This window comes from Aedes albopictus, unplaced genomic scaffold, assembly GCF_035046485.1.
Source record: "Aedes albopictus strain Foshan unplaced genomic scaffold, AalbF5 HiC_scaffold_572, whole genome shotgun sequence".
NCBI lineage: Eukaryota > Metazoa > Arthropoda > Insecta > Diptera > Culicidae > Aedes > Aedes albopictus.
The window spans coordinates 1-25,000 of record NW_026917390.1 but is presented as its reverse complement, the minus strand read 5'-3'; the positions used below and the strand labels follow the sequence as shown (position 1 = coordinate 25,000).

At 39.8% G+C, this 25,000-nt stretch overlaps 2 protein-coding genes across 3 annotated transcripts; one reads left to right on the top strand and one right to left on the bottom strand.

Moving 5' to 3' along the window:
- The first annotated feature begins 603 nt into the window (after nt 1–603).
- LOC109408572 (proto-oncogene serine/threonine-protein kinase mos) lies at nt 604–9,800 on the top strand. The gene is made up of 3 exons (XM_019681900.4): nt 604–908; nt 968–1,357; nt 8,642–9,800. Coding segments are annotated over exons 1-3 (1,308 nt in total). The 5' UTR covers nt 604–906; the 3' UTR covers nt 9,558–9,800.
- A 279-nt stretch (nt 9,801–10,079) lies between these two features.
- On the bottom strand, nt 10,080–20,866 carry LOC109408557 (tafazzin; the record flags this gene model as incomplete). 2 transcript variants are annotated; one of them, XM_062843822.1, is given in 5 exon segments in its annotated part: nt 10,080–10,955; nt 19,924–20,176; nt 20,243–20,486; nt 20,558–20,572; nt 20,738–20,866. In XM_062843822.1, coding segments are annotated over 5 exon segments (695 nt in total), but the record flags the coding sequence as incomplete, so codon positions are not given.
- Between the last annotated feature and the right edge of the window lie 4,134 nt (nt 20,867–25,000).

The following is a 25,000-nucleotide window of genomic DNA, read 5'->3' as shown; positions in this document are numbered from 1 at the left end:
ACGTGACAAATATTTGACCAAAGAAGCCCAACAAATGACCAACACAACGCGAATCATGGCAACCTCTAGCAAACACTAGTGAGGTAACACCAACGCTGACCAACGATTTGACACACTCTCAAAACTCCACCAATTCAGGCGTTCGATTTGAATATGTCGTATGTTTGCAGTGATTCCTATGCAGATTCGAACTATTCAAATCGAACGCCACAATTGTTTCATTCTGGACAACTGACTGAGAGTTGTTACAGCACCGCACTCTAGATTGATTTTACTGTGATCTTGTTGAATTTGTACCCACTTTGCACAAATTTCAGTACATTCGTAATTTAACCACTTTTTCAGTTTATTTTTGCAACTTTTTCTGCATATAAACACAGCCACCATGAATACGAATCGATCCGTGAGAGTCATACATTATAAACTCGATTCTTCTTTGCACGGCTCCTTCCTTGGCTATAATTCAGTTATTTTTTTATCAATTCACATGAAAATTTCTATACAGAGATATTTGTGTACAAAAAATCAAGTCAATAGGTTGAGAATTGTAAAATCTGTTTAAATAATTTACTCCAATCGGCATTTGTTTTTATGGATTAATTCAAATGACCAACAAAAATATCGCCTAGATGTAGACAGCACAAGCAGCCCCATGTGGTACGCACGATCGTTATACAACCGAAGCTAAATAGTCAGCCATCACAACAGCCAACCATCGCTCGACAGCTTGATTGTATTGCATTGTAATCAAGGCTCATCTATTGTATCAAGCACATTTTCGTTCGACCGTAAACTGATAAACAAATTTCTGAATATTATCCTACATATTCTACACGTATTTTATAAACGAATCATCCTGAGGAAACCTTATATCAATGAATCACACGATATTCGCTATTCGCCAGCATGTAAGTACCCCTCAAAATTAACATAACGAAGTATAAAACAATCCCCTCCCCCATCAAAGGTACCCCACCAAACTCGCCATCCCGAAGATCGAGATCAACTTCGACACCCCGAACCGGGAGCGCTTTCTTCGGGACGAGTACCCGCAGCACAACTGCTCCAGCTACACGGTACTGGGCCGAGGTAGCTACGGTGTGGTCATCAAGGCGGCCTACAAGGGCCAACACGTGGCGGTGAAAATTGTGGAAAAACATCGCAAATATCGCTGCCGGTACGATTCGCTGCGAAACGAAGCGAACGTGCTCAATCTGAAGCACGAGAATATGGTGCGGGTGTTGAAGATCATCTCCGGTGCGCGGTACGGATTGGTGATCATGGAGCGTTTCGATGGGCATTGCTTGCAAAGTGTGCTGAATGCGGGCTACGAAGTGACGGTTTATCATCGTTTGTTGTAAGTTTTATTTTTTATTAGTTTTAAACGAACATTCATGATCTTGTACCGACTTTTCGAACCCTCTAAGCAGAATACCCTCTTCGAATGAGTGTAATCAGTTTTGTACCTTTTAATTCCGCCCTATAGGGTTACTGATTACACTCATTTGAACATTTATGAATTGCTATGTTCGATTAGGATTTCATGGAAGTTTATCACGAAAAAAAATCTGACTGAATTCCCTCTGTCGTTTTCTGTCAGGTCAAGAAAGGTATCTCATTGAGATTCTGTATTTTTCCTCGAGAACTAAGTACTTAGTGGATGACCCTAATCCAAAAGAGGGTGGAACACAAATCGTAGCGAGTACCAGCGGTTTTTTGACACAGAATCTAGTTATTGTTCAAAAACTTTGGACCTGTTATCACATGGTTTCAGTTAGCCTAGTGGATAGGGCTTTGGATCGTCAATTCGAAAACGGCTGGTTTGATACCCGTTCCAGTCGGACAATTTTCTCAACTTCCCTTTTTGTGAAAATGCTAACACTAAGAAAACAGGTAGACCAGATTCCAGCGGAGGCGTAGAGCCATAAAGAAGAATACAAAAGTTGTGATAAAATGACTAGAAGTGTCTACCCAATTCCGAAATGTGGGGTATTGAAGAAACTATTTGATGTTAATTTAAATGAATATAAACACAGCAGAAATATATAGAAGGTTTTAAGTTTTTTTTTCTGAAGAACTTTTAGTATATGTTTCGGAGTACTATATTTAATGTGAAGGTCATTCTGAATATTCATAAACTCCTGCTGTGATTCATCCATTAAAGCAAACTTCTAAGAAATTATATGGTTATTTTGATAGATCGGTATTTCTTCCTAAAGTTTTACTCTTCTATTCAAACTCCTTTAGGTGGAACTTCTGAAATTCTGTTGCCAGTAGTTTAAGAAATTTCACGAAAGAACTTCGACAATGTTGCAAAAGGTTCTTTAGTCTGGTCTAGTCTAGTCTACACATACATATAGAATCCTTGAAAATTATAGAATCGACTAGTTCAACAATTTTTCTTGTCATTATTAATTTATATTATGCAGTACATCGGAAATGCATTACAAGCATCGAAGCGACCAGGCCTACTGTGCATCGTTATTGGTTTTACAGTAAGTTCAGCTTTTTTAAAACAAAATAGGGGAACAAAGTCTAAAATGCCAAGATGGGGTAAAATTACCCAAATCATAAAATAATTCCTGAATGTGGTTTGATCATTACTATAGGTGAATGGTGTCCAGATATGTTTGCATAACATTTTTAGAGACGAATGCCTTAGAGGTAAAGTCTCTCTAATAAAACCAAAAAAAACATCTTTCTAGAAACCAGGCAGGCAAACCCACTGAAAATCTTTTGATTTTCCAATGAAAATTAGCAACTTCCGGTTTTTCTTGCTTACGATAAAGGTGTTCTGATAATCAAATCCATGTGATTCCAAGGAGATTGAGAAAGACATGAAGGTGGATGGTAGCTATCCATGTTGGGGGTCATTCAAATATGATGACCATATTTCTCGATTTTTCCCAGAACTCTTTTGGGTTAATTGCATGTAATTAATTTGACGATTCCACCAAAAATTTCTTTCAACAAGAAATGACCTCCAGCCTAGGAAAAAAATCAGGAAGCCCAATCCATAATTCCACAGACCATCTGACCATTAATTTGCTAACAAAGTTGCGAAACTGGACTTGGATGTCTGTTATATGTGCTGGCGGTGTAGTAATGTTTAGATTTCGATGAAAATCCAATGAAAAACTGAAAATCGCGATATTAGCATATTACCAATTTGGAATAAAAACTGTGGTATCTATTGATTATTATTGTGATTCCGATGAATATTTCCAAAGAGATTATGTCGGTGTTTTTTCGGGATTTTTGAGAGTGTCTCCTAGAATTCCTGTAGGAGTTTTCCACTAGGTCTCTGCTGGAGTACCTCCCGGGAATTTATTCAGAGGTTCCACCAACTTTCTATCTGGATTCCTCTCGGAGATTGTTCCAAAACTTATCCAAAGATCCTTCAGGATTTTCTCTAAGTTATTTTCCAGGATAGCTTTTTAACAGTTTCTTTTAGGTAAAAAGAAAATCGCGTTAATGACTGTTCCTTTGAATTCCACTAAGAATTTACATCCTTTGACAGATACGCATTTCTTCCTCAACTATAAGGTCGTCTTCAGTGTCTTGTACTTGACTCGAGAATTTTGCGAGGTTCTTGCAGAATTTCTTCTAGAGCATAGGTTCCCACACTTTCAGGTGCGCGACCATCCTTTGCCAGCAGACGAACTTTTCGCGACCCTCCATAGACATTATCCCATTTGTTGTATTTATGTTACAGTGAAATATTCGACTGTTTCTCGCGACCCCCTGGATGAATGCCGGCGACCCCCTGGGAGGTCGCGGCTCACAGTTTGGGAAATCATGTTCTAGAGAGTTTTCCAACGTTTTTCTTAAATATTCTCATGGGATATCGTCCGCAGTTCCTCCCAGGATTTCTTTTGGAGATTTTTGGGGTTCCTTCTTCCAAAATACCTTTGTGTTTTTTTTTTTCAATAGATCTTTGAGGGGTATCTCGCAAGATTTTATCTGGATTCCTTCCGACATTTTTCTGGGAATTTCCTACAAGGAATTTTGTAAGTTATGACAGGAGTCATTCTGAGAAAAACTCCTGGAGAATCCCTGCAAGAACTCCTGAAGCAACTTCAAAGAAATCCCAAAAATGAGCATCCAGAATGTTGTAACGATTTCCGGTAGGGATCTAGAGGAAATCTGTGAAAATAATTCCGATAAAACCTATTTAAAAATCTCATGTGGATCACTGCAAGAAATGCGGTAGCAGTAAACAACTACGACGAAAAGCCTGGAAAAGGTTCTGAAAGAAATCACGAGAAGAGTTCCATGAGAAATATCAGCAAAGGCTCCTGTAGAATTCTTAACAGACACTCCATAAAAAGAAACTTAACTCCATAAAAAAATCCAGGTTAAATTCGGAAAAAAAAACTCTGAGAGAGACATCCCAGGACAGCCCAGGACCAACGCCGGAAAGAATCTTATGATATTTCACAAGTACCGAAAGAAATTCCGAGAGAGGTTAAACTAAAATAAATCCCGCAAGAACCATTAGGAAATATTCCACACAGAAAAAAATATGTAATTAAAATTTAGCGAGAAATCATGCACATAAAGGGAATGCTAAATTTAGTACACTTTTACATGAGATATAATGTAAAATTACATTACCATCGTGTAAATTTCCGCCAACCACCGCGTAAACCATCATGGACCCCAACCGGTTACGCGACTATTATCGAAAATTTACACGAACGTAACGTAATTTAACATGATATCTCATGTAAATATGCACTTACTCTAGCATTCCCTTCATGTGCATAATTTTTCGCTGAATTTTACATGAATATTTTTTTCTATGCAGCTCAAACTTCTGTAGAAACCAGGGCGAAACTCTGAAGAAAGCCTTCGAAAATTCCTTGACGAAATTGATGGATAAACTTTAGAAGACATCTCGGTAGAAGCTCCCGCAGAAAATGAAAAACCCAACTAATATTTTCAGCGCTATAAGCTTCAGTTATTTGATTTTTGTTTTGTAACTATCGAATAAAAGCAGTCAACGCCGAATAAACGGTAAGCTAGTCAAATATAAATCATAAGCTAATACATGCGAAACAAGCACCATACAGCTACCAAACTCTGCACTCTTAAAAAATTAGGAATTTACACGTGACGTAAACCATCAACGTACGTAAACATTCTATGACTGAATGGCAAATTTGACTCAATTTTACATTCATCATGTAAGCTCGAGTTGACTGCACAAAATGTCAACAAACCTATCTGATCAGGTAGGTAGAAACAGTTTCACATTTATCATCTAGCTTCCAACTCGGTGATACAGCCGAGAGGTATAGTGGTTGCCTCTCAATCAGAAGATCAGTGTTCGAATGCAGGTCAACATTTTACGATGTATTTTACTTTCATGTTTTATCTGGCGATTCAGTTCTAGCGATTGCTAGCTCGACTTTATTTGTTCTAGAAGACGTAAATTTGAGTGAAACGGGCCGCTCCTTTTATGTGCATCCAAGTGAACTTAAATTTACATGATTTTTTCTAAGAGTGTGTTTTCAGAAATCCTTCACTTGTCACTGGGGTTGCCTTTACTCCACTCTATTCCAACTCCGGGAGATTTCCCGGGAGATGTAAAAACTTGAACAAATCGAATAGGAGTCCCCACTAACAAAACAGCTGCTACTATATAGTACAATTCGTTATACTGACAAATCCCCAAACCAGCAGCGCTTTGAAGGCCGTTATTCGATTTCATTGCAGCTAGAAGCTGTAATAAAGATACTGTTGGTCTACAAACACGGCTTGTCGGATGTTAACATTATTGTCAAAACAAACTTTAAGCGGGATATATAGCATATATATACTACATAAATTCTTTACAGCTATCCATTTCTGTGCTGTGAATTTTTTTGGGTTGCTTTTATTGTACTTTAATTCAATGCCGGAAGATTTGCCGGAAGATGTGCAAATCGAGTAAGAGTCCTAGCGAATACAACAGCTGCTTTTATACAGTACGTTTTGTAATGTTGCCATATACACATAACAGCAGCGCTTCGTAGCTATTTAAAGGACATTCTTCCAGCTAGAAGCTGTGATGAAGAACCTGTTAGCGCAACCACACAGCTTGTTCAATATAAACGTTATTGGGTTTGACGTTTCACAAGCTTTTGCAGCATGATGAAGTTGGGTAAGGTTTCTTGTGGCACAATTATGAAGCCTTGTCTGCAGTAAAACAAAACGGGCTATTTTCTATGCTATTTATATATAGCAGTGTAGCAGCGAGGACATCATCGAGACCAGTGGATACGAAGATCTAGAGTTCGATTCCAAGTAGCGGCAAAGTACTTTAATTATTCAATTTGTCGATAGTTCCAGTTCCACATGTATTGCGTCACGGTATCCATAACCTAATTATATTTAATCTATTAATTTGGGGATGCCGTATAACTATTATTATTTCCTTGACTTCCTTGGGCATATAGAGTATCTTCGTGCCTGCCACACGATATACACATGCAAAATGGTCATTGGCAGAGGAAGCTCTCAGTTAATAACTGTGGAAGTGCTCATAGAACACTAAGCTGAGAAGCAGGCTTTGTCCCAGTGAGGACGTTACGCCAAGAAGAGGAGAGGAGTATAACTATTATTAAACAACTGCAAAAAGGTTGTAAAAGCGCCGTCTCAAGATGTTATTCAGTTAGTTGTTATATAGGAGCCGAGAAAAGAGCTATAACTTTGTGGCATAGAAGCTGCTCACACAGCATATACATGTGGATTAAGTTCGACAGATTCATTGGTATAGGGCTTGCATAGAAGGTTCCGTCCATATGTACAACACAGTAACTCAGCATCAAGCCGTATTGAGGACGCTTTGTTGACGTTTACATTCACAATAAATGTTAGTTGGTAACTTCTTAAGAAATCCTTGTAGAAGTTCTACTAGAAACCCCAGGAACTCCGGAAGAAATCTCGGGAAGATAAACTGGAAACGGCTCATGAAAAATATTGGAAGAAATCGTGGAAAATCTTCAAGAGAAATCTCGAGAGTAATTTTAGAAGAAAATCTGTGAAAACACCTGCGATATATTTTGAGAGAAACTTTTCTCTCAAACTCGAAAATAATCATGGAAGAAATCCCGCAAAAAATAATTTGGCGCAAAACGTTGCAAGATCCTCGGGAACGAGGAAACCCTGGGAGCAATACCAAAAATAACTCTGGAGAAAAAAATCTGTAGGATCCTCGTGAAAAATTCCAGCTGAAATCGGAAGGAATTTAGAAATTTCGGAAGATTCTCAAGAAAGAATCCGGGAAGGAATTGTTCGAATCTAGGAAAAATGTCAGTAAGGAAGGATAGGAAGGAAATCAAAAAATAAAAATAGGATGACAAAAATACGGATGGAATCCTGTGAGAAATCGTAGGAGGCAAGAGATATTTCTAAAAAAGTTTCAGAAAGAATCGAAGGCGGAATTTTTGGGAAAAATCCTTCTAACAGTGTTTTAGATTTATTCCAACTACCAGATTCATACCAGCAATGCAGTAAACTCTGTGGACTCTACTTCTGAGTAGATCTTCAAATGGTAAAGTTTACTACTTGTTGGTCATACCACCCAATGTTTTATTTATAGGTTTAAAATTTCCCTGAATATTCCAAGTTTTTCCCTATCAAATAAAACTCCCTGAGGATTCCAGGTTTTTCAAATTTTTCCAGGTAATAGACACTCTGCTCCATGTATTGAGTATACGAAAAAAGCGGAACAGAGGGTGAAAAGGGGGCCTGATATTCTCGAAAAATGAAGTCATTTTTTATAAATTATATTATAATGTCGTCATTAAGTGGTACCCTCACCCCATGGCAGATGGCATTTTTGCACCACTTCCGTATTACCCTACGTGAGAATCGATGCGGGTGACGATGATAAGAATGTTAACTTCACCCCTAGGTTCTTCATCCTTGTAGTCGCTCATGTGAAAGTTTGGGTCATATTCCCAACTTTGATTTCTCTTTTGGTCAATCACATTTCTTATGGAAGTGGCCAAATTGGGTTTTTAAATTTAGAAAAATGTATGTATATACAAAAAAAACACCTTTTTATGAGCCACTATGACTTTTTTCAGATTTTTAAAACTTTATTTTGGTACCTAAAATCAATTTCAAAGAGATTTTTCAAAATCCCCTTTTGACAGCTGGGCAACTGCTTGACAGCTCCGCTCAGTACAAAATGCTACGAGGGATGATTCGACAAATCGCTCCCATACAAATTTCAAATTGATTTTCAAATTGGTTCCCAGGCACCAAAATTCATGAAAATTTGGATTTCGGCTCAGTTTGGCATGCAGATTCAGAATATGGGATTATCTCAACACCACTAAAGAGGCCAATTAGAAGGACCTTGGCCAAAATGCATATATAGGAGTTGATTTTTAGGGAAAATTGTTTTTTTTTTCTTACTTTTTTCAATCAAATTCTATGGTTTTCACAGCTTTAATCATCGTATATATAAGCATGCAGCAGTAACAAATAAATTTACGCTGATTTAGATTGCAACAGGTTGAATAACGCACTATGGCCAAAACACCCTAGGAAAAACTAGGAAAAACTGATGCTTTTACCCTAGCTGTAATAGTGAAATGATATTATGCATTGAACTGAAAAAAATAACGTTTACGATTGATTTCAGGATCTTATGCGACATAATCAACGGCCTGTGCTTCTGTCATCGTCATCATATTGTACACTTGGATGTCAAACCTCAGAACGTGATAGTATGCGTGGTGATCCCAGGCTGTACAGCCAACAATAGATGCACTGCGATAAGAAATTATACCTGTAAGTTGTGTGATTTTGGATCCTCGATGGCGTTGAATAAGCCCAGCGAGGATGAGTCGAAGAACAATCGAGGCACGATCCGATATATGGCACCGGAGTTGCTTCGAGGGCTGGATGGGATAACAGAACTAGCCGACGTCTATTCGTTTGGTGTTACAATGTGGCAGCTCAGCGAGGGAAAAGACCCTTACGAGTCGATTGTATCCAACGAAGCCGTGGCCTACAACGTCGTCAAGAAGAAGATCCGACCGGATAGCGTTACGACGGCGGAAATACTCCGCTCTGAACCAGTGTCCATTCCTGCGGGAAACAATCTACACCTTCATGCATCACGTGGTCGCAAAAACAGCGACAACTCGATGGAGTCTTCTCAAACCTATCTGAAAGGAAATGGAAATTCGCACATTAGCTTTCACAGTAGCATCCTAATTTCGTCCAATGCATCGGATCATCATCGGCCCACCATTGATTGTACCACGGACGCCATGCGTGACGAACTTCAGCAACAGGGCATCGACCTTCTCGAGGTAGATCCAACCACGGAGTACGACGAGGATGAGCCAGACGATGCACCGAGCCTGGCCTCATTGAATGCCCTCTTCGTGCAGGCAGTCGAGTTGCATACCGTCAATCAGAATTATATCCGACAGGAGTATAGGAACCTGTATAGGAAATGTTGGCAGCATGAGGCCGTTCGTCGCCCAACGGCCGTGGATGTTCGTGCCACACTGCACGGCATGGTCGAGCGGATTGTTTGTTGTAAATAGTTAGTGTGGTTGTGTGTTTTGTTCAGAGTTTGTGTTAAGTGTTTTCTTTTATCACTTGTTAAGCTCCATGGCAGCTATCGAGCTGTTATTATCAGCATGTGAGCTCATATTTGTTGTGTTGTCCTTTGTGTTTTCACAGTTTTCCTAGATTAGGAATTTTATCTCACAAAATATATTATCGATATTTTTTAAAATATCCTTACAGCAAAAATTGTGCGATAGTTAATAAAGTATTGTCATCGCGTTTTTATTAGACTACTTATATTTCTGAACAGAAAAAAAATAATATTACGTCTAAAATGTGCATGCATTTTGAAAAGAATATGAAAATTAGTACTTAAGACTTTTCCCAAGCATCTCTCTAACTCCATTTCAGTATCATACTGTCTGATGTTTTGACAGTATTTTTGCATCGCAACATTTCAACCAAGTATTCTCTCTTGTTAGGAATTTCTGCTGCATGAACATAATTAAGCGTAACAGTAAGATGGGGTACGATTGTCATCTCATTCAAAAGATCTATTTTGAATTTTAAATTCAACTATAATTACTTATTAGCAGTAATAGTGATAACATTACAATGATAAATCTAGCTATAAATTGTGTCACTTATCAACATCTAACCTTCAAATGAACTAGTGTACTAAAAGTACCTACCAATAGTTAAAAAGGAACCTTTAAACCAATTTCATCGTTTAAACTTTTCCTTAACAATTATGGGTTTGGTAAGCCTCTTCGACCATTCTTCATTCTAAGTAGATTCCTTGTCTATTCATTAACTTTAACAAGCAGGTCCAATTTAATCGTTGTCAACAGTGCGCCAAACATTCCAAGATGACTAGAAAAACGGCGCGGGTGAATCATCATATGTAGCATCTTATCTGTTTCACTTTTGTTTCTATACAACTATTATACTCTTCTACGTAATGGATGGAGCAAATGCATGTTACTTACTTGATGCTTATTCAAAGATGTGAGTTAGAAAGGCTATTCAGGTGTATTAGAGGTATGGCAAACGTTCGTTGACCGACCTTTGGTTTTAGGTCAACGCCGCAGAGATGTATGCTTGACCTATGCAGGTATGTGAATAAAAGTTATGACAAGATTGGAAACAATATCATTTTGGAATCGCGAACTTTCCCGGTTTGGATGGAATAATGACATATAATAAGTAGGGTAAAATTAACTGTGTAAGCGTTAATGGTTCATCCTTTTCCCACAGATCACTCCATCTCCTTCGTCGAATGCATCGATGCACAGCAGTTACGATGACACTTTGGATGGTGCGAATGTCTTTTGCTTCTTATATCAGTCATCGGCCCCTTCCGAGCCCTTCTCCACGTCTCAGCTGCTCTTAATGTAGTCGAAATGTAATCGCTCGGTTTCTTCCTTGAGGACCTGAAATAATAGACGACAGGGACAAATGTTTATGTTGTTATTCAAAATTGTCAGACAAACAGTGGCAGCATACGATGCAGTGAAAAGAAATGGCAGATAATGTCAGATCATGATTTTCCGGCGAAACTTTGTAGGCTGATACGCGCAACGCTGGTATCAGCCATTTGAATCGCAGACGAGGTGTATACCACATTTTTTATTTTGATGGAAGCAAGGTGATGCACCTTCAAATTTACACTAGAAAAAAAAAAACAATCAGGAAGTAGGGCATGCAGGGGAATGACACTATCATTATAGGTCGCCTTATTGTATATCCTGGATGTCATTTTTGGATTTCAGATATCTTCCCCAAAACAAATAGACCCATATTGCATGATTTTAGAGCCTAAAACTCTGTTAAACAGCCGCCATACCTTGATACCTTACCTTGTTGGCTACAGAGTAACTTTACTCCAATGCCGAGCGTATAGTAGAGCACCATCTTTGTCGGTCTTGGGCGATGTTCCTCCAGTTTCCCCGAACGTGTAGGGATCGTAGATCTTCTTCAACCGCGTGCAGCCAGCGAGTTCGCGGCCGCCTACCTCTACCGGGTTCTCTGCTGAATATTGTTTTCGCTATTCTTTCTTCCGACATTCGCACTACGTGTCCAGCCCACTGAAGTCTGCCGTATTTTATACGTTTCACAATATTCGCCTCTTCGTACACTTGGTACAACTCGTGATTCATGCGTCTGCGCCACACTCCATTTTCTTGTTTCCCACCGAGAATTGTCCGCAGCACTTTGCGCTCAAAAACTCCAAAAGCTTTTCGGTCTACCTCCTTTAACGTCCACGCTTCGTGACCGTAGAGGGCAACCGGAAGAATCAGCGTCTTATACAGAGCGAATTTTGTTTGCGTTTGCAAGTTACGGGACCTAAGCTGGCTACGCAATCCGTAAAAGGCCCTATTCGCAGCTGCAATACGCCTTTTCACTTCACGGGAAACGTCATTGTCACATGTCACAAGTGTTCCAAGATAAACAAATTCTTCAACAACTTCAAACACTTCCCCATCAATCACTACCTCAGCACTAACACCACTAGGCCTGCTTCTGTTTCTACCCGCTATCATGTACTTCGTCTTGGTAGAGTTAATCGTCAAGCCTATCCTCGCTGTCTCTCTCTTCAGAGGAGCATAAGCTTCCTCCACTGCCCTACGATCGATGCCGATGAGATCAATATCGTCCGCAAAACCGAGGAGCATGTGCGACCGTGTGATGATAGAGCCATTCCTCTGCACGCCTGACCTCCTAATCGCTCCTTCGAGTGCAATGTTGAACAATAAATTTGAAAGAGCATCCCCCTGCTTCAATCCATCCAAGGTCACAAACGACGTAGACACTTCGTCCGCGATCCGAATACTTGATTTTGATCCATCCAGCGTTGCGCGTATCAGCCTAATTAGTTTCGCCGGAAAACCATGTTCTGACATTATCTGCCAAAGCTCATTTCTTTTCACTGAATCGTACGCTGCTTTAAAATCAATGAACAGATGGTGAATCTGCAAGTTATATTCCCGAAATTTATCTAGGATCATCCGCAGGGTAAACATTTGATCCGTCGTTGATCGGCCCTCACGAAAACCAGCCTGGTATTCGCCGACGAAGGACTCCTCAAGAGGTCGCAGTCTGTTGAACAGGACACGCGACAGTATCTTATACGCCGAGTTTAAAAGGGTAATCCCTCTGTAATTGGCACACTCCAGTCTGTGCCCTTTCTTGTAGATTGGGCATATGAGGCCATCCAACCAACTACACTGCGACCACTTTCTATAGCCGCACCCTCAGTTTCACATGTCTAGCAATATCAAAGATAGAATCGATATGGAAAACAATATGCATCTGATAGTTATTGCAAAATATGATGTTTGTAAGCATAACTTTCTTCATGTGTATATTTTCCATATCAAAAATACAGTTTTTCGACAATTTGGGCGACCATTTTCTATAGCCGCACTTCGGGTTTTCCTTAGATCAGCTGCTTTATCATAAAGTATGCTCATTATTACTGCTTTAAACGACAAAATAAAGTTTATCAAGACCAAACCAAAGAAGTTTAACGAAATACTTAAGTATTAAGGTCTTTTAATACGAGAAATAGGGCACAGACTTGGTAAACTGGTGTTTTATGGATAAGTTATTAAAGATATCCCAAAAAACTAAAAAAAATCGAATTAAATCTCAAGAATAAATGCTGCTGACTCAAAACAATCATTGCATTATACTTCCGGTTTCAATTTTTTGCGTATAACGCTTATTAATCTAATTAAATTGTAAAAGAATCGATTTTTTAAGCTTTTAAATGGAAAATTCATAAGTTTTTGTGTACCAATCCTGATGAAACTTGGAAAAGACATCGTATACAACATCAATATACAATGAAGATACTTCGGGAATTCATCAAACTCAACTTGGAAGGTCAGCATTGTCTTCGCTACCATTTAAACATAAGATGAATATTTTAAATTATGAAGACGATTTGTAATAACAGGTTTTATCCAACTTTCCGTCAATTTGACGATATTTGGTTAAGTAAAAATGATGTGTTTCTATCAAAAGATTTCAAATATAGATGTTCCTGTTCATTTTAGGGCAAAAGAAAAGAAAGGGGTTATGATTGTAGTCTTCCCGTAGTTCTGGTTGATTTTATATCATAAATTGTAAAATTGGGCTAAATTTAGTGAAGTGCTGGCCCAAAATTAAGCTCTTGCCTACATTAGGATTATTTAAATCTGTATTCATGAGGATCATTAGCAACTGTTTAGTTGAATTTTCAGTGATATAATGTCATAAATATTGCGTATTCATCCAAATAAAGCGAATATTAGGCTAAATTTAATTCTAAAGTTCCAGAAAAGTGGTTGTTAAATTGGTATTACAGCCTTAAATCTTATAGAAATCATCCAAGAAATCATGTTTCAAATAAATATTGCCGATAGGAAGCAATACAATATATTTGTCAACTTAAAATATTGTTTTTGTGATTTAAAGAGAACTTTTAAGTAAAAATAGTGAAAGTTAACTAGTTTTTTGTACTAAGAAAACTAATTGGTTGATTTTTTCATTGCTTTTCGTTAGTTTTATTTCCAATTTGCTTAATTTTGTCATTTGAGACAGTTTGATCAAATGATTTCTTATAAAAAATCAGATTACCGAAGAAGAACCCGTAGTGCGGCTATAGAAAATGGTCGCCCAAATTATGGAAATAACGTGTTTTTCGCTTAACAAACAAATAGTTTACAATACTTATTCATGTAAATCATATATTTTACAAACACTAGTTGATACACATCGTTCCACATATCGATTGAATCGTAAAAATTGCTAGAAGTGCGAAATCGTGGGTGCGGCTATAGAAAGTGGCCGCAGTGTAGTGGGCAATTCTTCATCCTCCCAAATCTTTATAATAATCTGATGGATTGATTGATGTAGCTGCTCGCTTCCGTGCTTAAGAAGTTCGACCGGGATCTCGTCCTTCCCAGCAGCCTTGCTGTTTTTCAGCTCCTTAAGGGCCTTTTTAACCTCATCCAGTGTTGGTGGTTCCACTGCTTGACTGTCATCCATTATGTTAATCCTGTTCCTGGGTGCTCCTTCGCTGCTACCATTCAACAAATCTTCGAAGTGCTCCTTCCACCTGGCTGCCACCATTGTTTTGTCTGTCAGCAAATTTCCTTCCCGGTCATTGCACATGGCGGGCACTGGCGCAGTCTTGTGCCGCGCGCCATTGACAGTTGCATAAAACCTCCGCATATCATTCCTGTCCATACTTTCCTGCGCTTCAGCAATAACACTCTCTTCGTGTTGCCGTTTTTTCCTGCGGTGGATTCGTTTCTCTTCTGCTCTTGCAACCCTGTACCGCTCTCTGTTCTGCCGGGTACCGGCCACTAGCATTCGACTTCTGGCGGCATTCTTTTCGTTCGTCGCTCGTTGGCAGTCCTCGTCAAACCAACCATTACGTTGGCGTCGCTGAGCGGTACCAATCACCTCTTGCGCTGTTGTTGTCACTGCTTCGTGGATACTTCCCCACAAGCTGTTGACATCTCCAGATCCGTTGTTCTCTCCTATCCTCTCGTCTAGCTTCTGATGGTACTGTGCAGCAACCCCTTCGGCTGACAAGCGCTGGATATTGAAACGCATCGTGCTGTTGTTTCTTGAACTCGTGACGCTGGATAATCGCGCCCGAATTTTAGCGGCTACAAGATAATGATCCGAGTCGATGTTCGGGCCTCTGTAGGACCTCACATCTATGACGTCCGAGAAATGTCGCCCGTCGACCAGCACGTGGTCTATCTGGGAGCAAGTGTCACCACTCGGGTGTCGCCAGGTGTGTTTTCGGATATTCTTACGTGCGAAGTAGGTACTGCTGATTGCCATCCCTCTAGCAGCAGCGAATGTCACAAGGCGCAGACCATTATCGTTGGTAACAGAATGAAGGCTTTCCGTTCCAATGACAGGCCGAAAGAAACTTTCTTTGCCGATCTGCGCATTTGCATCTCCGATGACTATTTTGACATCTTGTTTTGGGCACTCTCCGTAGGCCTTATCAAGGCTCTCATAGAACTCATCCTTCATGTCATCGGGTTTGTCGTTCGTTGGCGCATAGATGCTGATCAGGCTGTAGTTGAAGAACTTGCCCTTCATCCTCAACACACAGATTCGGTCGCATATCGGCTTCCACCGAATAACTCGCTTCATCTGCTTCCCGATCACTATAAAGCCAACTCCGCGTTCTGCCTTATCGCCGCCGCTGTAGTAGATGTGGTACTTGAATGAAGTGTTGGCGATGGGATCCACCGCTCGGAATTCGCGTTCTCCAGTTTTGGGCCAGCGTATCTCCTGGATAGCGGCCACATTAACGCCGACATTCCGCAGTTCACGAGCCAGGAGCCCAACACGTGCGGGTTCATTCAAAGTTCTCACGTTCCAAGATCCGACTTTCCAATCGTTGTCCTTTATTCGTTGCCGGGTCTGTTGCCGTTGAATCAATCCGTTTACTCTACTATTGCTTTTCTGGGTGTTTGAAGGTTTTCAGCAGGCTACCTTACCGGGGCCGCGCTGCCTACATGCGTTGAAGGGGCTGCCTTCTTAGGTATAGCTGACGCAATACAGCATTTCATACTCAGCCGCTGGATGCCAGACAGACGCTGTTTGAGCCGCACCTCCTTGGTGAACAGACGCTCGGATCGTACCTCCTCAATCTAGCTGAAGTCAGAAGGACAACAGTGCCCAGGCTGCACTACCAGCTAAGCACACAACTCTTAGCTGGCGGTCTTTGTCATCATTTGACCCGTGGAAGCATGAGGTAGGAACTTGTGAGGACCAGAGCTATGTTGGACGCTCTCCTTATCGACTCACCGTTTTGCAGCCGCCATATTGGATTTTATACCGCCATCTTGGATATTTTAGGCGCCATTTTTTTCAGAGCCTACAACTTTATTCAGCAGCTGCCATCTTGGATTCTGGTCAGGCGTAATGACACTTCCTTTTCTAACCGAAAAATCCGCATATATCCGTCCCTAACCGTCGCTAACCGCTGCTAACCAAGCAAAAGTTAGACGCGGTTAACGACGGTTAGTAACGGATAAATGCGGATTTTTCCGGTTAGCAAAGGAGATGTCATTCCCCTTGATTCTGGCCACCATTTTTGGACTCCCGACATCTATACCAAATAAAAGCCTAAAATTCTATCAAACAGACGTCATCTTGAATTTCGAGCTGCCATTTTGGATTTTAGACCACCATCTTGGATGTTCTGGTCGCCATTTTTGGACTCCGGACATCTTCCTCATACCAAATATACCCATATTGCATGGCTTTAGAGCCAAAAACTTTATTAACCCTAAAAGGGATACCTGGGGTCCATTGGACCCCAGGCGCCTTTCAGAGCTCGTCTTTGATGGAACACACTCAGCGAGGTGACGAAACTGAGGCCATGAAGGTATCCCTTTTAGGGTTAAATAGCCGGCATCTTGAATTTTGAGCCGCCGACATCGTGGATTTTCAAGTCTCCAGTGTAGATTTCCGCATAGAATTCGTGAACTATGATAAAGGCTACAAAATCGGCGCAGTTTGATGTGTCGTATGATGGGGCTTGGTTCAGTTTTATATACGGCCAGTTCTACCGGTGCCGTCCGGATCACTGAGATGACTCGTATACTCTGGTGTACGAGAAAGGCAAAACATCGAATTTGTATGCGCATACTTAAAGAGAAACATCACGTTTTGCCAAATGGCTAAGTGTTTTTTTTCGTGTGCTATTGTGATTGAAAGTCCCCCGCGGAACCTGCTTCAGGTATTCCGCTGCGGCCATATAAGATATTACATGCTTCAGTCAATTATTTCTGCCCCATTCTCTCGAAATCATGAAGATTGTAAGTCGCACGGCATGTTTTGGTTGCACACCAGAAATGTCCCCGATGACACCACCGGGGAACCTGTGCCAGATGTTACGGGATGGCCATATTAGTTGATACAGACTTGAGTGTATCGTTTCCGACTGGGCGATCGGGCGTTTCTGACACAGTCATTCGAAATCATCAAGATTGATATGTCTCACGGCATGTTTAGGTTGAAAACCAGAAGTGTCCCAGTGAGACCCCGCGGAATCTGTTACGGGGATCCGGATGGGTCAACTTATTCAAATCTGCCTATCGCAGTTGTGTTTCACTGTTCGCAACAAAAAAATTGCTGAAAATCGATGGTTCAAACACATTAACGAACGAAATATTCACTTTTGGCAACCTTCTGACCCAAACACAATCCGGAATGGTTCCGGATATTGCATGGCCACTTGAGTATAATAAACTTGCACCAATTTATGATCGTTTGAGGACGACTTCAAAAAAATCGGGTAGAAATTGACGAAGCTCCAGCATTTTGAAAAAAAAAAACAAAAACATGTATTATTATTATTTACAATTAAAAACATTCAAAAAACTTCATTAATTTCAGGGTTCAAAGTTATGGTTCTCTACAGACGCCATGGGCGGGAAAGAGTTAACTTCTTTTTCCGGTCAGCCTAGAGAGCTGTGTAGTGCCAGTAGCGATTAGTTCAACTGGCTAAGACTAACACTACGGACCCCCTTTTTCAGTGGACCCCACTATTCAAGTGACCCCTAATTCATAGTGTTATGCGAATTTATGATTACCGTACCTTGAAATGAATGGTTAGGAGAATCTAATAAAAAACTAATCACAAACGAAGCTTATTGAATACTAGTGCACCCTCCACAGTATTTTGCCCTTATTTTGATAACCGGAACAAAAGCGCAGTGGATCTTGTGTTTCTCCCAGACAATCAGCTGCCCTTCTTTAGTCTCAAATTTAAGGCTGAATAAGAGCGGGATTATTAAGGTGGCATTGATTAGTTTAAGTTTTCACCTATATGGTTTTGCATTATGCGATTTACACAGTGTATTCTGTGTATCCTCTCATTTGGCGTTTTCCAATCGATACCGACCTGGTTTAATTGCTGTTCTTTTTTGTGATTGTAAAGAGTTTAATCTTGCCTAGTTTACGTAGAGCCTACGGTTAGGATAGGTCACATCAATGTACGTACAGCATAAAAGAACAAAAACGATTAGTCTTTGCAGAATTATGCAAAATGGTATAGCCCAAGTGGCCATTATCCAAGATCCTTAATTTCGTAAGGGGAATTTCTATCTGTCCCTCAAATTATATTTCCATCTAGTCCACGTCTATTCGGTCACAACATGAATTCAATAGGACAGATCGGTGAAGTACTAGATTTGTAGTAATGAGCTAAATTTTAGTATGGTGAGAAGGTCAATTCTCCGTTTCTGCAATGAAATTTCGCAAAAAGCGTGGCTGTTATGATTCCTTGCCTAATTTGATGCTGTTTGAGCAAAACTTTGAACAACAGTGTTGTTGTTTTCTTCATTTCTTGCAAAATAAACAACATAGTTATCCAAAGTTTTGCTCAAACAGCATCAAATTGGGCAAGGAATCATAATACCCACGCTTTTTGCACCATTTCATTGCAGAAACGGAGAATTGACCTTCTCACCATACTAAAATTCAGCTCATTACTACAAATCTACTATTACACCGAACGTGCCCCATTCCCGTTACACCGTCTACGTGACACTATGGTACATAGGATGATCAAAAATTATGGTTTGTATTAGAAAAGTCGGTCAACTTCTTCGCAACCCAAAATCAAATCATGTGTCCAAAGTACTATTAAGCAGAAAGCGTTAAAATTGAATAACCACCAAAGTGTTTCGAATAATATTTTTGTTAGTTTGATAATAATTTGGCAAATCAGAACATAAAAAGCCATTAGAGTGCAACGAAGAACCTTTCTCAGTGATTGTGAAATACGATGTTTCGCATGCAGAAAATCCACGCACACATTTGCCTGCATCTTTCCTGGGACGAAGAAAACTTGTTGTTTACAATTTACCGACGGGAAAAAACAATTTATTTCAATAATTGCTGCATTCTGCAACAGTGAAACCCACCTCTCAAGTACCATAGAGTTTTTGTGGGATGTGTAGTGAAAGTCAGTTCTATAAGTGAATCTGGCGAAGTGAGAATTGAAGAATGATGAAGAACAATTCGGCTAGTTGCTGCTTTGGTTTGGTTGCTTTCATCATACGCAAAACGAGAAAAAATTAGAAGTATTAAGTAAAGCGAATTTTTTCGTAATTATTCGATTTCCAGTGCTATAATGCCGTGAATCGCATATCTGTCCCATTTGCATAGGAAACCCAGCAAACATGGGACTGATATGCGATTCACGGCAGTATAGGAGCTGGTTATTGATACATATTTTTGCTTCCATCTAATGTATCATTGGCAAAGGTAAGTGGGAATATCTTTAATTATTGGAAATTTTCCATGTGCTATAACGGGAATCAGCGCATCTGACGAAGTAAATTTAACCCTAAGTGAAAAATACCAACTCACCATCATCTCCTCCTGAATCTTGTCAGTGATGATCTTCCGCGCTTCCTCCTCCGAAACGGGGCTCGCCCTCAGCCGTTCCATCACAGAGTTCAAATCGATCGGCTTACCGAAGTTGTACGTCAGTTTCTTACCCAACCGGAGGTAATACGGCGGCTCATTCGGAAGCACTGTTTCCATCCCAATGTGCCATATGGGAACGATGATTGGCAAAACGGGTGTTTCGTAGATTATCCGCCCTACGCCCCATTTGAACCTAAAATGGAAAAATACGTGTTGAAAAACTTCAAAATTCTCTATGACAACAACTTTTCCACCTCACCTGAGATCTTCCTTGGTCATGTTGACCTTTCCCTCGGGGAACACGTGCACCCAGTGGCCCAGCTTCAGCTTCTCTATGCACAGATCGATGGCCGGCTGGTACACTCCAGCTCCCCGCACGACCGGAATACACTTACCGTACATGAAGAACAGCGAGTGATACTTGTTGGTGAAGCAAATGTCATGGGCGGCCATCGACCACCGGATCACGTTGTGGTTGCACACGTTGCGCAGTTTGAGCAATCCTAAAACGATCGAAAAACGGACACGTTACTGGTGGAGGTTCGATTCTAGGCAGCTACGAGAAAACATTTACGAAGCCTCAGCAGTCCTGCGACGGCGTGATGCGTGCAGTTATTACACATTTAACATGAAATGGCAACACAATAAAGATGTTACAATTTTTCACACGTAGCAAGTTCCGAAAAGAGATTTTAATTTTAATGGAGGTGGCTAGAAAGTGTGATGTTTGCGTGAGCAGCGGTAGAAAGCTTACCCCACATGCCGGGATCATCGAAGCACGAGTGATGATTGGAGACGGTCAGCAGGGGCGTTCCCTTCGGGCGGTTTTCCAGGAGATTTTCCAACACTTCGATGTTGTGGACACGCGCCTTGTTGAGCCACACTGAGGAGGAAAAAGGAAAATAACTGTGTTACACTGTAGATGCTATTGCTTATTCAAGGTTACTGTAAAGAGCTGCATGCAAGCATGACTGGAATTGACAGCAGCTGAAAGCGGCTTAAAGGCTTATTTGCAACACTTGAGCGCCATAGTTGCCTAGTTCGATAATGTGAACATATAGAAATTTCATAGCAGTAGATCATAGAGAGTCATGTAACGTGAAAAAAATAATAATATACTTAGGTAGATAGCACTAACTTCGAATCTTTAAGTATAGAAGGTTGGATAGAATACCGTTTCAAAACCTCATGGAAGACTTTCGTTTAAAACTAGCTGTTTAGCACAATGTGTATTCGAGTTGTACCACATCCAAGAATTCGTAGCACTTATTTGTAATGCATTCTCATCTACTAAGTCCTCTAAACCTTACCGTGACCCAATTTAAAGCGCCAACCGATGTTGCCAAAATGAACGTTTACAGCCAACTGAAGCTGGGCTGGAGCATTGGCGTATCTAGGATGTTTTCCTAGGGGGTGCCAGTTTTAGTAGCTTTCAGTATGATTTTTGTAATGAAATACCGATCTGTACTCCATTTCTAAGTACCGTGGGGTGCCAGAGATCAGATTCATAAAACTAATTGTACAATTGTCCAAATTTCACTTCAGTTATACTTTTTCGACCCGCGTGAAATTAGGGCACCCCACGGTAAAATGATATTAAAATGAATAATTTTTGAAAATGCTAAACGTTGTTTTTTGTAGTACATAAATTGCCATTGTATAAATCTCTTACACCAACCTTCCATGTCTCAAAATAATAGGAACAGTATTTTTGAACTTCTTATTTCCCTCACTTCAATATTTTGATATTCAATTTCTCATATTGCTGAAGCAAATATATTACATAGAAATATTTGGAAATGTTCCTTCCAAAGACTTGAAAATCTTCACAGCCCTTTATTTTGTTTGCATGAAAACAGTTTCGTTTGCATGGAGAATAGTTTTCTAGGAAAATTGTGAGAAGTATGAATCTAGTTAACTAATAAATATGCACCAAATTACGTATAATGCAGGAAACTTGTATTGTCGGTTCAATCTTCACGATAACAATCATTTGTATTAAAAATACTTTTCCAAAACAATTGTGAGAATTATTCGTACTTATCAAACTCATCAAATACGATTTTTTTTCAAAAATTAAGAATATGACAAGAAATTTGTGCTTTTGCAAATCAATTTTTGACAGTTTCATTGTTATGTTATTCGAAACCCTTACAATCAATTTACAATACCGAGCTAAGTAACATTTTGACACGAACGCTCTCTTTTACTACATACCTCCAACCACCACTCCAAAGGTTTTTTTTTCCTAAAGATTTGTTGGAGTTTTTCTTGATTTTTCTAGGATGTTCCCTCAATGTTCTACTCAGAGGCTTTTCCACATTGGCCTCAGATCTCCTGCCGAAATTTCCGGTGGTCCTTCCAGAAATTCTGACAGTTGTAGTTCCTGGAATTTTCACCTGAGTTCCTCTCAGGATTTCTGCAGTAGTTTTTCCCGGGAGTACCTCACCGGTTCTTCTTCCAGCGATTTTTCCAATATGGCTCAAGGGTTGCTTGCTGGATTTCTTCCGGAGATACTTCCAAAATGAATCAGAATTTCTTACAGGAATTTCTCTAAGTGTTTTTTCGGGATTTGGGTGTGGTTTTTCTGCAGAAGCTCTTCCAGCGACTTTTCCGGAATTTTTCTTTAAGTTCCTCGTGAGATTTTGCCTGTTGTTCCTTTTGGAATTTTCCTAATATTTCCTCGCTGAATTACATCGAGAATTATTTTTGCTAGATGTTCTTGTTTTTTTTTTCATTATTTCTTCTGAAGCTTATCTCGAGACTTCTTCAAGAGATTTGCTCGGAGTTGCAAGATTTCACATGGATTCCTTCCGATGTTTCTTCGGGAATTTCTTACAGGTAATTCCGTAGGTACACCCAGGAGATATTCCGAATTGACTCCTACCTGGAAAAGCGAAATTCGCAGAATTCCGGGACAATTTCCGGTACAGATTCCGGGAAGAGCTCGGGAGAAGTAGTCTCGAGAAAGTTTTAAAATCTCCGGAAGATCATTGCAAGAAACTCTGGAAACAACTGCGAACTACAACTGGGCTATAAAAAGACTGAACAAATCCGTAAAAGAAATTGTTGGAAGAATTCTTCGTTTCCCGACCCAAACTAAATTCCGAAAAAAAAATGGGAAGAAACTTCAACCAAATGCCATCAAGATGACGAGGAAACCAGAATGAATTGAGCAGACAACTGATTTGAAGCAGCTTAACAATGGTGTGCCTGAACGTTGACCAAACGTATCCTTTGAAGTTTACCCTTCCACTAACAACACCCAAATTCCCGTGACACTTAGGCCCGAGAAATCGTAGAGCTGTCTACATCTTCCATAGGTGTCCAAAACGAACCATCCTTTCCCATCCCTCAGCAGTCGCAAGAACGTGGCCAGGACAGTTCTATTGGAGGATCGCGTCAGTCTTATCTAAGAGTCAGAGATTAGTCCCAAATCTTTGTGCTTTGGTTCGGACGGGAAGGAGGCAACCCCCATAACAGCGGTCTAGGACTGTATCACCTACGAATTTGTGCGACTCGCTTTATTCTAACGCTAATGGTAATGTTCCATTTTATTTTTCGAATTAAAATTCCCAAACGTGGGGTTCCAACGTATATTCGTTACAAGATTTCACAGTACATGTTAAGGAAGTCTCCACTTATTACACAATCGAAATGTTCATCGAAAATTTCAAAACTTTAGGTTCCGGGAAATATTTTTGAAATCCATTTGAAGTTTGTATGGAGATTTTTTTTTTTCGTCGGGGCGTGCTGCCATTTAATCGATTGAAGTACCTTTTATCCACGGAAATTTAAACTGTTTTTTTTTACTTTACCATCAAAACAAAGATATTGAAACTCAATAAAATTGTGTCATCCTCAGAAAAATTAACTCTTTCGATTAGCCTATAGAAAATAGCAATATTTCAAATTACTTTGAAATTGTTTTGCAATCGTCTAACGAGATTTAGATGCCTTAAGGCGAAGTGGCAAATTTCTTCGGCAATTCTTTTGAATTTCTTTGAAAATTTCTTCGATAACAGGTTTGGGGTTTCTATCAAAAAAATGTTTCAGTACATCCTTTGAAAATTTGATTGGCAATTCTTTGGGAAACTGCTTGGGGAATTTGTTTAGGATTTTATTGGTAATTGTTTTAGAAATTGCACCGTTTTTTTTCGGGAGTTTCTTTGCCAATCTTTTTTTGTATTTTTAAGGATTTTTTTTTGATAATTTCAATTTTTTAGCAACTCTTCATCTAATGTTTTCATTTTTCTGTATTTTTTTCGGGATTTTCTTTGGAAAATCTTTTGGGAATTTCTTTATTTATGCCATTCTGGATTCCTTCGAAGAATTCTTGTTTCGGAAATTCCTTTGGAAACTCTTTCGGAAATTCTATTGTCAATACCTACTGTAATTCCTAAAAGAATTCTTCTGACAGATTATTTGATCGATATTTGAATTCTTGCAGCAGTTTCTTCCGGAATGCCTGTGATGTTTGCTTGCAGAATCTTTCAGCGATTCCTTCGAGAATTATTTCTGAAATTCCTTGATGAATTTATTTTGATGATTTCTTCAATAATGGGGCACATTCGGTGTAGTACTAGATTTGTAGTAATGAGCTGAACTTTTGTATGGTGAGAAGGTCAATTCTTCGTTTCTGCAATAAAATGGTACAAAAAGCGTGGGTATTACGATTCCTTGCCTAATTTGATGCTGTTTGAGCCAAACCTTGGATAGGTATGTTGTTTATGTTGCAAGAAATGGAGAAAACAACAACACTGATGCCCAAAGTTTTGCTCAAACAGCATCAAATTAGGTAAGGATTCATAATACCCACGCTTTTTGCACTATTTCATTGCGGAAACGGAGAATTGACCTTCTCACCATACTAAAATTCAGCTCATTACTACAAATCTAGTACTGCACCGATCTGTCCTATTCCATAGATAACATGGCATGGCCTTTGGAAAATCGTTTGGTAATTCCTTTGCATTCAGATTCCGCATGCAATTCTTTTGAGAATTCTTTCCACAGC